The sequence below is a fragment of the Taudactylus pleione genome, unplaced genomic scaffold (genome assembly GCF_031769625.1).
Source record: "Taudactylus pleione unplaced genomic scaffold, aTauple2 ptg000407l, whole genome shotgun sequence".
NCBI classification, from domain to species: domain Eukaryota; kingdom Metazoa; phylum Chordata; class Amphibia; order Anura; family Myobatrachidae; genus Taudactylus; species Taudactylus pleione.
Window position 1 is genome coordinate 2,676,446 of NW_028284809.1, and position 13,945 is coordinate 2,690,390.

The 13,945-nt window shown below is 46.5% G+C and overlaps 1 protein-coding gene across 1 annotated transcript in view; it reads left to right on the forward strand.

Annotated features, from left to right (window-relative positions):
• The window catches only part of LOC148506372 (uncharacterized), a 136,123-nt gene extending 123,228 nt beyond the window's left edge, over nucleotides 1-12,895 (forward strand). The window contains exons 4-5 of the mRNA XM_088446873.1: nucleotides 4,115-4,174; nucleotides 12,049-12,895. Of these exons, the coding sequence (XP_088302999.1) occupies nucleotides 4,115-4,174; nucleotides 12,049-12,221 (233 nt within the window). The 3' untranslated portion in view covers nucleotides 12,222-12,895. The remainder of the gene's footprint in view (nucleotides 1-4,114; nucleotides 4,175-12,048) is intronic.
• Nucleotides 12,896-13,945: the final 1,050 nt, after the last annotated feature.

Below are 13,945 nucleotides of genomic sequence, written 5' to 3' on the forward strand. Positions count from 1 at the left end.
GCATGTTCTGGGCCTTACACTGGATGGATCTGGATGACTTCACATAATTTGGATGAAAACTTCACAGAGTGGTATCATTGGATCCCAGAAGACATACTAAGGGGTTGGGTTCCTGTTGGACCTCCCGTTGGTGTACACTGGGCAGAACTTTGACCCAGGGAACCTGTTCTAAGCCTTTCACTGGATGGATTTGGACAAAAGCTTCACAAAGTAGTAACATTGGATCTCAAAAGACATACCAAGGAGTTGAGGTCCCTATCGGACCTCCCGTTGGTGTATGCTGGGCAGAACTTTGACCAGGGAACCTGTTCTGAGCCTTCCACTGGATATATTTGGATGAAAGCTTCACAGAGGGGTTGCAGTTGGACAGGGATGCTTAATAGAGTAGTTTGGGTCCCTGTCGGTCCCCATGGTGGAGAGCAGTGGCGGAACTAGGGGGGGTCAGGCAGGGTGCGTGCCCTGGGCGCCGTTGGACCGGCGGCGCAGGGGGGAGCCGCCGGCCACGGTATCGGCCCGCCCGCCCTACTTAGCCAGTGTAGCGCCGACCGCAGTGAGTGCGGTCAGCGCTACACATTTACACAGGACCGGCGCTAGGCTTCCAGCGCCGGTCCTGTGCTGCACACCTGAGCCCGCTCCCTCCCCCTGAGCGCTTGCCCAATAGCGCTAGGAGGCGGGCTCAGGCTGTGCATAACACACGCATCGCCACCAGCGCTGGCGGCGATGCGTGTGTTAAACAGCAGCCAATGAGAGTCAGATAGACTCTCATTAACTGCTGCAGCACCCACTGCAAGAGCCGGACTGCGCACTTGGCCAACATCGACCCGCTGGCGAGCGCTCGCGAGTGGGTCTGAATTAGGCCCTGAGTGTACGGTACTGTCCATTTCGGCGCGAGGTTTTTGTTTTCTTAAGACCAATGGACTTTTACGTGGAGCAAAAAGGAGCCGATCTAATGGGTTTGGTGAGTATGATTTTTATTTTCTTTTAATAAAGGACTTCCCCCTTCAGTGCGTGTGCACTGTTATTATTTTAGTATTTCCTTTAAACGCAGACTACAGGTGCCAGCAAGTCCTTAACATCCAGGCATGCTGGCACTTATTGTTACACAAGATTTGGCATGCTGGGACAGGCTTGCTGGGACCTGTTGTCCCACTGTGAAGAACAATATTATTTTCCATTTTTTACACCATTCACTTCGCACCCACTGCCACCATGGGTGTGGGGAATAGCCCCGGGCCTTCAGCCCAGACCTGGGGGTTCCTCAAGAGAAGGGACCCCATTTTCTGGAGTTCTGACTGTCCAAGTAATTCCAGACCATGTCTGACCAGTTTGAGGCTGGTTTACGGTATGGCAGGGGGACCTGTGTGCCTCCCTGCTATAGCGTAAGCCCCCCCGGCTGGTTCAGCTTGGTGCTGGTTACTGGAGAAATAGGGGGACCCCCAGCACTGGTTTTTCAGTACCAGAACAGGCTGAAAGGTGCGGGCTGGTTAATATTTTGTGGTGGGCCGGACACTGCACATTTTTTTACATGAATCATTTATTTACTGCTTTACACACCAAAGCCTGCACAGATCACTATAGTAGAGTACATTTATTTATTAAAACATACAGTACAGTACAGTAGTGCTGTTTGACGCATTCGCAGTTCAGTTTAGGAAAAGCGACTCTCCGGTATCTCAATGCATTATGCTGGGACTGAGTACGCCATGATGTGACTAAATACATTATGCTGTGTTCAGGTGAAAGCGTATAAAACACAGCAAGCCTGCCGTGCTATATGGAGTATGAACGCTAGATGTATGAGGACTAGAAATGTGCGCGACCCCCATGTTTTGGTTTTCATTTTGGATCTGTATCTCATTCAAGGTTTTGGATCTGGATTTGGTTTTGCAAATCCAACAAGTGTTTTGGTTTTGGATCTCGATTTGAAAAAAAAAAAAATAGCTAAACAGTTTTAAAACTCCGATCACCCCCCCATTTGCCGGGTGCCCGCTGAGATTGTGTTGCCAGCGGGCACCAGGCTCCTTCTCTACATTCTCCCCCCCCCCCGCAGTACCCGGCTCCTTGCTACCCCCCTCCCAGGCACCAGGCGGAGGACGGAGTGAGCTCCATCTTCCGGGTCCCGCAGTGTACTATGGGAGTGACGTCATGTGACGTCACTCCCATAGTTCCGAGGAGCAGGTGCCGGGGACGGACGGCAGTGGGCACTGGAACTGGGTTTAAGGTAAGTGTTGGTTTTTTTTCTGTGTGTGTATGTATGTATGCGTGTGTGTGTGCGCGCAGGTGGGGGCTTATTACAGAGGCCGCATTACTGGGGGCATTACAGGGGCCGCACTACAGGGGCCTTACTATTGGGGGCACTACTGGGGCCGCACTACTGGGGGCACTACAGGGGGCATTACAGGTGCCGCATTACTGGGGGCACTACAAGGGGCATTACAGGGGCCACACTACTGGGGGCACTACAGGGGCCTTACTATTGGGGGCACTCCTGGGGCTGCACTACTGGGGGCACTACAGGGGGCATTACAGGGCCTTACTATTGGGAGCACTACAGGGGCCTTACTACATTGGGCACTACAGGGGACATTACTACTGGGGGCACTACTAAAGAGGGCATTACTTTTAGGGGTATTATTACTGCTGGGGGCACTGCGTAAGGGGCACCATTACAGTGGGCATTGCATAAGGGGCACCATTACAAGTGGGCATTTAGTGTTTTAGGGGAACTACTACTGTGGGTACAGTGTAAGACCTAAGTTAGGGGGGGCCTTAAAAATGTTGCTATGGGGCCCAAAAAGTTCTAGTTACCCCCCTGATACTGTGTGTGTGTGTGTGTGTGTGTGTGTGTGTATATATATATATATATATATATATATACATACACATACTTCTGCCTGCGCCCCCCTCTCCGTACTCATTTAGCCCCTCAGGTGAAAATTACTTTGCACAGGTGGAGTGGCGGATAAGTTTTGCGTTTTATATATATTTTATATATAATATTATATATAAAAAAAATGTTTTAACACAAAACTCATCTGCCACTCCACCTGTGCAAAGTCATTTTCACCTGAGGGGCTAAATGAGTACGGGTTGGGGGCGCGTGCAGGTGTTTTGCCTAGGGTGCCTAGAAGTCTAACACTGGCCCTGTGTACACTGTTGTTTTCTGGCTGCCATCTTGACATCTCAGGGATTATAGCATTAGGCTCAGAGGTTCTGTGTTCCATTGCCACCATTGTGATAATCCTGCTCACTGCATTCTCACTAGCATCTATTTACTGCTGACTTGTATCATCCTGTGAGTGGTCCCCTGCTAATTACTACTGGTTTCTGCCCAGAGGGCCGCGACCTGCAGGGATACTGCAGCTAAGAACAAATGCCCTTATGGGAATTCCTGGGGAGCACCAGTACTCTGTTAGACTCTGTGCCTTTGGGTTGGCCCTGGTGTGTGACGACACAGAATCCCTAAAACACCTGTGAATCCTGACAGCCATCCTGCCCATATCAATGGGAAGTAGGAGGGCTACAGGAGGGTGTCCTACTCTTTTGGGAGTCAGCAGAACTCCCTAAAAATTCAAGCGTCTCACAGATGTAGGTAAGTACGACACATGTGTACTCAGTAGCTGTGTGAGATACCTCCATGTACAGTATACATTATACATATTCCTTACAATATGCAGCGTCTTGACTATTATTTTTAATATATTCATTGGTTAAAAAAAATTTGAGATTTGCGCCAACCCCCGTGTTTTGGTTTTGGATCTGTATTTTTTTTTTTTACAAATTTTTTCTAAAAAAAAACAACAAAAATGACATAATTTTGACCTGTTAGCCTACACTCCAAAACCCGAGTTTGGTTTCCTTGAATCTGAGTTCCGAACCGCAAGGAGATCTGAACCAGGACTTGGTTTGACTCGGAACCCATAAATTCGGTTGTTGTCGGTTCTCTGAGAACTGGACACGCACATCTCTCGTTAAAATATTGGTAACATCACAAACATAAAAACATCAGAGACACTTAGCCAAGATGTTTGATCTGAGAAATAAAAAAGATTTGTTCCTATAACTGTGTGCTAGCATTCCATGCAATGTTTTGTATTCTCTCTCTGTATTACAGAAGACAGAAGAAATAAAGAGGAGAAAGGATTACTAGGCAACCCCCCAAATAACAATGAAGGTAATTTTATGTGATAGCAAAATGTCTATAGTAAAACAAAATGACAAAACAGATGATAATGAATGATGTTCAATATACGTCCTTTAGTACATAAGCCAATAAGATGAATCACTTTTTGTACCTATGAGCCAGAAGCAGACAGCGCTCACAGAGTGGGAAATCATGCAAGTGACCCCGGATTTTTGAAGCAGCAATAATGTTAAATACAAAAACCAGCTTGGTTTTGTCTGTAAAATGGTTTCTGCTTTAAAAATACGGGAACACTCGCATGATTTCCCGCAACAGCGCCAGCTCGCACCCTATTACATAAGCCCCAAGATGTTTATTGCTTAAATAGTCTTCAAAAAGACTCTTTCCCCTTTGCAAGTATTGCTTGGGGGGCTGCAGCATACAGATGTTAACAGCAATACAACTCTTCCTAATGTCACAGAAGTTATATATTTCAGTGCATGCAAGCTCATCTTTTATCTTAATTCAACACAGAATACTACAGGGGGTAAAAAAACCCAATCAAACTATCTCACAAAATTTAAATAAATATATCTTACATTTCAAAGGAGCCAACTAAATTACCTCCAACCAAATCCAGTTGGCTTTCCTCAATCACAAACTGATTGGCATTCATTATTAGATGTAAATACAAATCACATTTCACAGGGACGGGTAAATTGCATTCATCCTTTCAAACATCTATGTAGTTTAAGCAGCAATAGAAATAGCATTCAACTTGTACAAATGTACAGTAAATCAACAAAAGGTTTTCCCCAAAAGCGCACAGACACACAGGAGACCTCTGGAGCACATTTCAAAGAAAGTGCTGTAAACAGAGGGCTTGGACCAGTGGCGTAACTAGGGTTTTTTGATCCGAGGGTAGAATGGTGCCCCCCACGCCAAAAAAAATTTGTGCACTCCTAAGGTGCGTGGCAAAAATTGGGCGTGGTCACATACCAAATGAGCGTGGTCACATACCAAATGGGCGTGGTCACTGAAAATGGGCTGTGCCACCCATTTCACGTCACTCTGGGAACATTCTTTTCCATTCCATATGCACCTTACCTATACGGTGGTTTCTCACAATGTGGGACCTCTGAAGAGATGTTTCTTCTCTGGGATGACGTCGTCTTCAGTCGGTGTTCAATATTCATGTTCTGTAGGGCACATCGTCCGGAAGATGCATGTTTGTGTAGGAATATTAACAAGGTCATCATCATACAACAGCGGTTCAGCCAGACTCCTTCCTCCTGTGTAACTTCCTTCCCCCTGCGTCTCTAAGCCACACAATCTCTCCCTTGTGTCGTCTCTCAGCACACCATCACCTCCCCCCTGCATCATCTCTCAGCCACACTATCGCCTCCCCCCTCTGTGTTGTCTCTAAGCCACACCATCCCCTACCCCCCTGCATCCTCTCTCAGCACACCATCACCTTCCCCTGTGTCATCTCTCAGCACATCATCACCTCCCTCCATGCATCGTCTCTCAGCCATACCATCACCTCCATCCCCGTGACATCTCTCAGCCACACCACCCTGTACCCCCCTGCGTCATCTCTCAGCACATCATCACCTCGCTCCCTGCATCATCTCTCAGCCACACTATCACCTCCCCCTGCATCATCTCAGTAACACCATCACCTCCTCCCACTGGGTTGTCTCTCAGCACACCATCACCTCTCCACCTGCATCATCTCTCAGCACACCATCACCTCCCCCCTGCATCATCTCTCAGCACACCATCACCTCCCCCCTGCATCATCTCTCAGCACACCATCACCTCCCCCCTGCATCATCTCTCAGCCACACTATCGCCTCCCCCCTCTGTGTTGTCTCTAAGCCACACCATCCCCTACCCCCCTGCATCCTCTCTCAGCACACCATCACCTTCCCCTGTGTCATCTCTCAGCACATCATCACCTCCCTCCCTGCATCGTCTCTCAGCCATACCATCACCTCCATCCCCGTGACATCTCTCAGCCACACCACCCTGTACCCCCTGCGTCATCTCTCAGCACATCATCACCTCCCTCCCTGCATCATCTTTCAGCCACACTATCACCTCCCCCTGCATCATCTCAGTGACACCATCACCTCCTCCCACTGGGTTGTCTCTCAGCACACCATCACCTCTCCACCTGCATCATCTCTCAGCACACCATCACCTCCCCCCTGCATCATCTCTCAGCACACCATCACCTCCCCCCTGCATCATCTCTCAGCACACCATCACCTCCCCCCTGCATCATCTCTCAGCACACCATCACCTCCCCCCTGCATCATCTCTAAGCACACCATCACCTCCCCCTGCATCATCTCTCAGCACACCATCACCTCCCCCCTGCATCATCTCTCAGCACACCATCACCTCCCCCCTGCATCATCTCTCAGCACACCATCACATCCCCCCTGCATCATCTCTCAGCACACCATCACCTCCCCCCTGCATCATCTCTCAGCACACCATCACCTCCCCCTGCATCATCTCTCAGCACACCATCACCTCCACCCTACCTCATCTCTCAGCACACCATCACCTCTCCCCTGCATCATCTCTCAGCACACCATCACCTCCCCCCTGCGTCATCTCTCAGCCTCACCATCACCTCCCCATTGTTGTCTCTCAGCACACCATCACAGATACACACACACACACTGACACAGAAACACACACAGACACACTGACACAGATACACACACTGACAGATACACACACTGATACAGACACACACACACTGACACAGCTACACACACACACTGATACAGATACACACACAAACACTGACACAAACTGACACAGAAATACACACACACTGACACAGATACACACACGCTCACTGACACAGATACACATACACAATGACACACACACACTGACACACACGCACACAGATGCACACACACACCTATCACACAAATGCAGTCAGCCAAGTAAAAGGATCGCTGACATCAATTCAAAGTCATGGCCCCACCTTCCCCCCCATGGCAGTCCGACCCATTACCACCCCCCCCTGCGGAAGTACGACTCCCCCCCAGCAAAAATAATTAATACTGACCTGGCTGGTCTGAAGCAGAGAGAGTCACACCATTTTCTCCGGCGGCAACTCTCAGTCTGTACAAATGGAATGAGAAGACTGCCTGGGAGGGGCTGCACTCTTCTGCTGCAGCTCCCCCTACAGTCATCCCCAGCAGCACCAGCAGGCACACTTGCCTGCTCGTTCAGTTTCCTGTCCGAGTGCATGGGGTGGTCTGGGTACGATGTCCTGGACGGCGGCGCCCCCCTCTGCTGGGCCTGCCACGGCACCCAGGGCATGTGCCCCGCTCGCCCTGCCCTAGTTAAGCCACTGGCTTGGACACTAGTTCAGGATGATTAACACATCACTTACTATGTGGAAAATGTCTCCAATACCATTTGTTTCCAAATGTCAAAGCCTTCATCAGAGGATGGAATTGCAAAGCCGCACACAAGTGGCTTTGTAATTCCTTCCTGCAAAAATGCAAATGCTGCATCTGTGATCCCATCCCCTTTGGTCAGGCTGCAGTAGCTGATGCTTACCACAGCCTGGTGGATCCTGTCAGCCTGTGGGGCTCAGGAAGTCTGTGCCCATGGACGCAGATCCTGGCCTTGCTACTCTCGGAAAATGCGGTGGACACGTACCCGCTTCCAGTCACACAGACCATCCCCCACCCATGCACCGCGTGCAAATGCCTCTGCTTATAAATCAGGCAGAGGCATAAGAGGACCTGCGTGCGATTTTGCAGAACTCATTCTGCACATGTGTAAAATGGAATCGGTATGAAATCCCAGCATCTGGATAAAGATTCCGGCAGGGCCGGTAAGTAGCCTAACACTACCCCTCTCCCCCCCTAACCCTCCCTTAGTGGTGCCTAACCCTATCCTCCCCCAGTGGTGCCTAACCATAACCTCCCCCTGGGGGTGCCTAACCCTAACCCTACCCTTCCTGCACCCTAAACCTAACCACCCCTGGGGGTGCCTAACCCTAAACCCCCCTCTCCGTAGCCTAACCCTAACCCTCCCCGGGGATGTCTAACCCTAATCTCCCCCGGGGTCCCTAGAACTAACTCTCCCCCTCCCGCAGCTAACACCTTACAGGGCCCTGCTTACACAGGGATGCCGACTGTCAAGATTTCAATGTCTATCTTTAGTCCCAGATCGGGCTTCCAACGTCAGCTTCGCAGCCGCCAGTAAATCAACTACTGTACATCCCTGTAGAACAAGTCCTGCGCATGCGCAAATTTCCAGTTGTTAGGAAATCTGTGATCAGCAGTGCTCAGTCTGTACATATAAACATGCAATTCTACAACAGTGCATAGCGCAATAAATATAACATATTAAAACAAATTATTAAATATGTATTTCCAGTACATGGTGTCTAGCACCAATAGATCATATGAAAATGGAGCTGCAGCACCAGGAATTAACCCTCTCAGTGCCACAGCCGCCATCTTGACCATGGTGACGCATCTCTGGCCACAGAACCTGTATTATGGTTTTACCTTTTTTTATGTGTTTTTTATGCTGGCACCGCGCACACTGACAGCTCAGCTTGGAGAGGTCACTATATTTGTACTGTCACTATGCCAACCGTATGAATGGAAAAGCCCAGTTCTTTTTGTCATTGCAGATTGTAGATAGTGCTAAAGCCACAATGTAATAAATGAAATATAAAAATCAAGCCCAGCGCTCCTCCAATTAGGAATATGTAATATGTCCAATGCCAGTTCCTAATAGTCTCAAATAGTTTTAACAGTATGTAGTCAGGAAACCGATGGTCGATATGCCGACTACCGGCTTCTCGACTCTGAAATCCCGGCATGGGATGATCGCGGCTCAGGATTGGAGAGGGTTCCGGAGGTGGTCCTGCACGCTCAACTCTGCCGGGTGCCTGTCGGCGAGGAGACTTGTTGTGAAGATAGTCTTTGAAAGGATGCAGTAAATGTCCTCCTACGCATGTCGGCCTTGCTAGGGAGTTAGTGTCAGCCATCTTCGTTGAGGGTGTTTATATATGCCGTGCATGACGTCATCCCGCTCCGCTATTGGCTCGCTGATTGTCATGGAAACTAACTTTGTTGATATGACGTTCTGACATAGTCTCAGTGTGAAATAAACACTGCGGTTAGATAGGGAGTGTATAAGTGGTGTTTGTTGTTACCCACATATAACTTAGGGATAACTGGGAAGATTTTAATCGCTATTGAAATCAAATTTACACATGTTTTAGATGAATAGCTTTTAACTTCATCGATTCATGTGTATTATGTCAGTTTCTATTGATAGTGTCGTGCACTTGATGTGCTTATATAAGTTGCACTAATTGGATACTCAGTTATGGTCATCCCGTAATCACAGATTTTACCTCGTTATCTAGGTTTAACCCGTGTGGTGTAATAGTTTTCATGTTAATCATCCATCTTAGTTCATCCTTATTTATTCTTTTTTCGTAGTTCCCCCCTCTCCAGTGTATGGGTACTGCCTGTTTTCCGATCAATTCTAGTTGACTCGGATCCTGGTTGTGCTTTTCTTTAAAGTGACTGGACACACTGTGTTGTGCCAGTCAGTGTGGTCTGAACGTGCTTTTTTCCTTTCACATAACTGTGAACTAGTAGTTTTTTAGATCAGGGGCTTTTCTGTAGATTATTATGGGGTTATTTGGTAATAAGTCATTTAGTGTTTCATCCTCTAGTAACACATGCCAATGTTTTTTAATGATACTTCGTATCTGTCTATGGTTTTTGTTGTATTGGGTAATAAAGGATGTTTTGAACTTGTTAGGGTTACTATTGGTCTTTTCTTTATACGTTAGGAGATCTCTCCTATTCTCTTTTTCTACTTGTTCAAAGGCTTGAGTTACCCACTCCTCCTGGTATCCTCTCTCTACAAATTGCAAATTGCTGTTTTAGTTCACTGCCCTGTGTCTGGGTGTCTTTTAGATTGCTGCAATTCCTCCTGATTCTTTTGAACTGTCCCACAGGGATGTTCTCTAACCAATTTTCGTGGTGCCTGCTGTTTGACAGTATTAAACTATTAACATCAACTGGTTTGTTGAATGTTTTTGAGCAAGTTCTCCCTTCCTCAATGAAAAAAGTGACATCCAAAAAATTAACTTGTGTTTTGCTATATTCTGTGGTAAAGATGAGGTTTTTCCTATTGTTGTTTATGTACTCAAGAAACATCAGTTCATCTTCCTGCCAGATGAATAGGACGTCATCAATGTAATGTCACCATAGGAATAGGCTTGCCCCGAAACTATGCTCAGACTAGATGTTGAGGTCTTCCTACCTGCTCATAAACAGGTTAGCATAGCTTGGGGCAAATCTAGTCCCCATAGCGGTACCTGTCTCTTGTTTGAAGTACATATCTTCAAACCAGAAGTAATTGTGTTCTAAAATATAGGTAATGCAGTCCGTGATGAATGTAATCTGTTGTGTCTCCATATCACTATCCTGTTGCAAGCAGTGTGTGACTGCCTCTACTCTTTGTTTGTGATCAATCACGGTGTATAGCGAAGTCACATCGCTTGTGCATAACCAGTAATTCTGTTTCCAATCCATTCTCTCCATTGTGTGTAGTATGTCTGTAGTGTCCCTTATACGTGACCTTTGTTTCTGTACATAAGATTGTAGAAAACTGCCTATGTATTCAGATAGATTGAATGATAAAGAGTTTATTCCCGAGATTATGGTTCATCCTGGTGGATGAACTGAATCTTTATGTATTTTTGGAAAGCAATAGAAGACTGGTATTGTTGGGTGGTTATTGTCAAGGAATTGTTGTTCTTTTGACGTTAAAATTCCTTTGTCTAGACCCTCTTGTAGAAGGCGTCTCAGTAATTTTTGGTATTCTGTCGTTGGATCCCTAGGTAGTATTTTGTATGTTTGTGCATCATTCACAATCCTATTGCATTCCTGTAAGTAATCGGTCTTCTCCATAATAACTACCCCCCCACCCTTATCTGCTAGTTTAATGACTATGTTTTTGTTTTGTGTAAGTTCTTTTAGTGCTTGCTATGCCTTCTTTGTAATGTTCGTGTGTTTGGGTGGTATTTTGGTTTTAATGGAGTCTATATCTCTGCTTACTAGTTTCTCAAAGGTTTCTATAAGGGGACCTGTTAGCTGCTGGGGGGGGTAGGTTTAGGGACACCTGGGGGGATTTATGGTTAGGCACCCCCTCGGGGTGGTTAGGATTAGGCTATGGGAAAGGGGTGTTAGGGTCAGGCACCCCCCGAGGGGAGATTAGGGTTAGGCACCCCCCCGGCAGGGTTAGGTTTAGTGAGAGGGCAGGGGGGGTTAGATTTAGGCACCCCTGGGGGGAGGCTAGGGTTAGGCACTCGGGGGGAGGTTAGGGTTTGGCACCTCTAAGGGATGGTTAGGGGGGGAGAGGGGAGGTTTAGGATACTTACCAGGTGCCGTCGGGATCTTCATCTGCCGGACTTCAGGCATCGGTATTTCATCCGCCGGGCTTAGGTCCAGCCATACCAATTCCGTTTTAACAGTCTCCTTGAAGTTCCTTTCAAAACCTCCCCAAAGCAGTTGAAGATGTATATAGTCCTCAATTCTCCATTTCTCCCCACCATGTTGAATGTGAGAGGATACCTTTTTTAATTTCCATGTTTCGACCTTTCTGTCTTTATCAAGGAGCCGCTGGGTTTGATTTTTATATTTAAAATGTTTAAATGGTGGGTGATCACCATTTTGAAATCCAGCTGTTGTTTTGAGCACAGGTGATACGCATTTGTTTTCTTTTAAGTAATAAATACATACAAATGTGTGAAACCTAATGAATGGTATTATTACGATGTGGATGATTGTGGTACAGTTAATCTTATTTATAGCACTGATTACTTTGTATCACTATTGTTTTAGATCCACCAGAAACTACAAAGAAAAAAATTCCAAAGAAACAAAATATTTCAGAAAACCAGCAACGTTCTCCATCCCATCAGTATCCAGCATCACCACAAGCAGAAGACATTGTCTATGGATCTCCTGGAATTGAGGAGACTGAGTCACAGTCCACAGAGAGTGACGGGAAATAACGGGGAATTATGGTCTCTGGGCAATAAGGGGAAAACAGACAGTGTAATACATCTGCGGGACAAGAGTCTGATGAAGAATCAGCCAATAATTCAAATGCAGCCATGCAGAGAAGAATTGTCCCACAACACATAGAAGTTTGTAAAGTTTTATTTCTGGTTGCAGCAGATAAAGTGACACCACTACAGTCAGTATTGTGAAGATACAAAAAGGTTTCTTAAATAACAATTAATACTTAACTACTGTGAATATAGAGCTGTAATATGTCCTTTCTCTGCTGAGCCCCTCCGCTTTACAGCATGGCCTCTGTGGTCAGAGAGATTAGCTAAAGCAGCAGATATTGTGAGAACATACAGCCTTAGATTGTCTGCTCTGTAGACTGTCAGAAATAGACCTATATAATATATACATATGTGCCCTTACTTAATATGGCACTCAGCAGGACATAACTAAAGCTGGGAACACACTTGTCCATATATTGTTCTTTCGATTGACAAGTGATATATCGCGAGTGCATCGGCGGATGTGGACACCTGATATGTCTGTGAACGATGTTGATTGCCCTGCAGCACAGCCAATGTCGATATATCTGAAAGATATGTGCTTGTGTGTATGTGCCACCCGCCAACCGCCTGTACACTGGCTGCAGGGACCGCCGATACTGACATCTCAACTGAGTAGGCAAATTGAATTGCCCGTCCAGCTGTGATGTCAGTCCAGACATATCCAGCAGCCAGTTGGTAAGTGTGTATAGCTTACAAAGCGGCCACTCGGATGGCGGATTGGTCTGCTGACCTATTCATCGTCAAAGTGTGCACCCATCATTAGATAATGTCAGGCAAGTTGGCATGTTCCTTTAAGGAAGAGAGAGATCCCATTATCTACATTTACAGAATTTAGGTTTATTATGCTGTTGCCTAGCATGGGCAGGGGGAGGAGGGGGGGGGGGGGTCATGCTGAGTTGGATGGAAAAATTGTGTAAAGTACTGTACAAAAGGGTCACAAAGTTACTGTACATTAACTATATACATTATACCCTTCTGTCAGTCATCTTTGGGATTTGAATTAGCTGGATGTCAGGATGACAGCTAGAGTTAGATGATTAATAAATAAGGGAATACAGGGAGAGTTTGGGAGGGTTTATTTCATTGCTGGAGATGTGGTGTGGAACTGGGAATTCCTCTTCACATGTGGTGGTCATGTCCGGTCTTGAAAGTATTCTGGGTTGGGGTAATTTCAGTCGCAGGTGAGATATTAGGCTGAGATGTCCCTGCTGGGTCTGATTTTTGGGCTTTTCAACCTACTTACCTTGAATGTATCTGTGTCCAAAAAAAAAAATCACTTTTGTAATATCTCAACAGTGCAGCCAAGGGCGTAATCCCCGAGCGATGGAAGTCTACCTCCCCCAAAACCTTCTTAATTGGTTTCGGAGGATAGAAATGTATAGGTCAATGGACGATAGTATCATGTCTTCTTCTGATATGTTTAAGACCTATTCAACAACATGATTTTAGCTGGTTGGAATTTTGTGAATTGGGTATAAATCCTTACAGGTACATCATAGAGCTAACATCCTTCACGGTGTGACGCCAGTCTATTAGTTAGTGGATAACCCCTCCCTTTACATCTCCCTCCCCCCTCCTCCCTTGTTGGTCTCTTTCTCTGCCTTTCTTACCTTTCCACGGTTATCTCTCTGTTCTTCTAATTCTCATTTGCTCATTATATC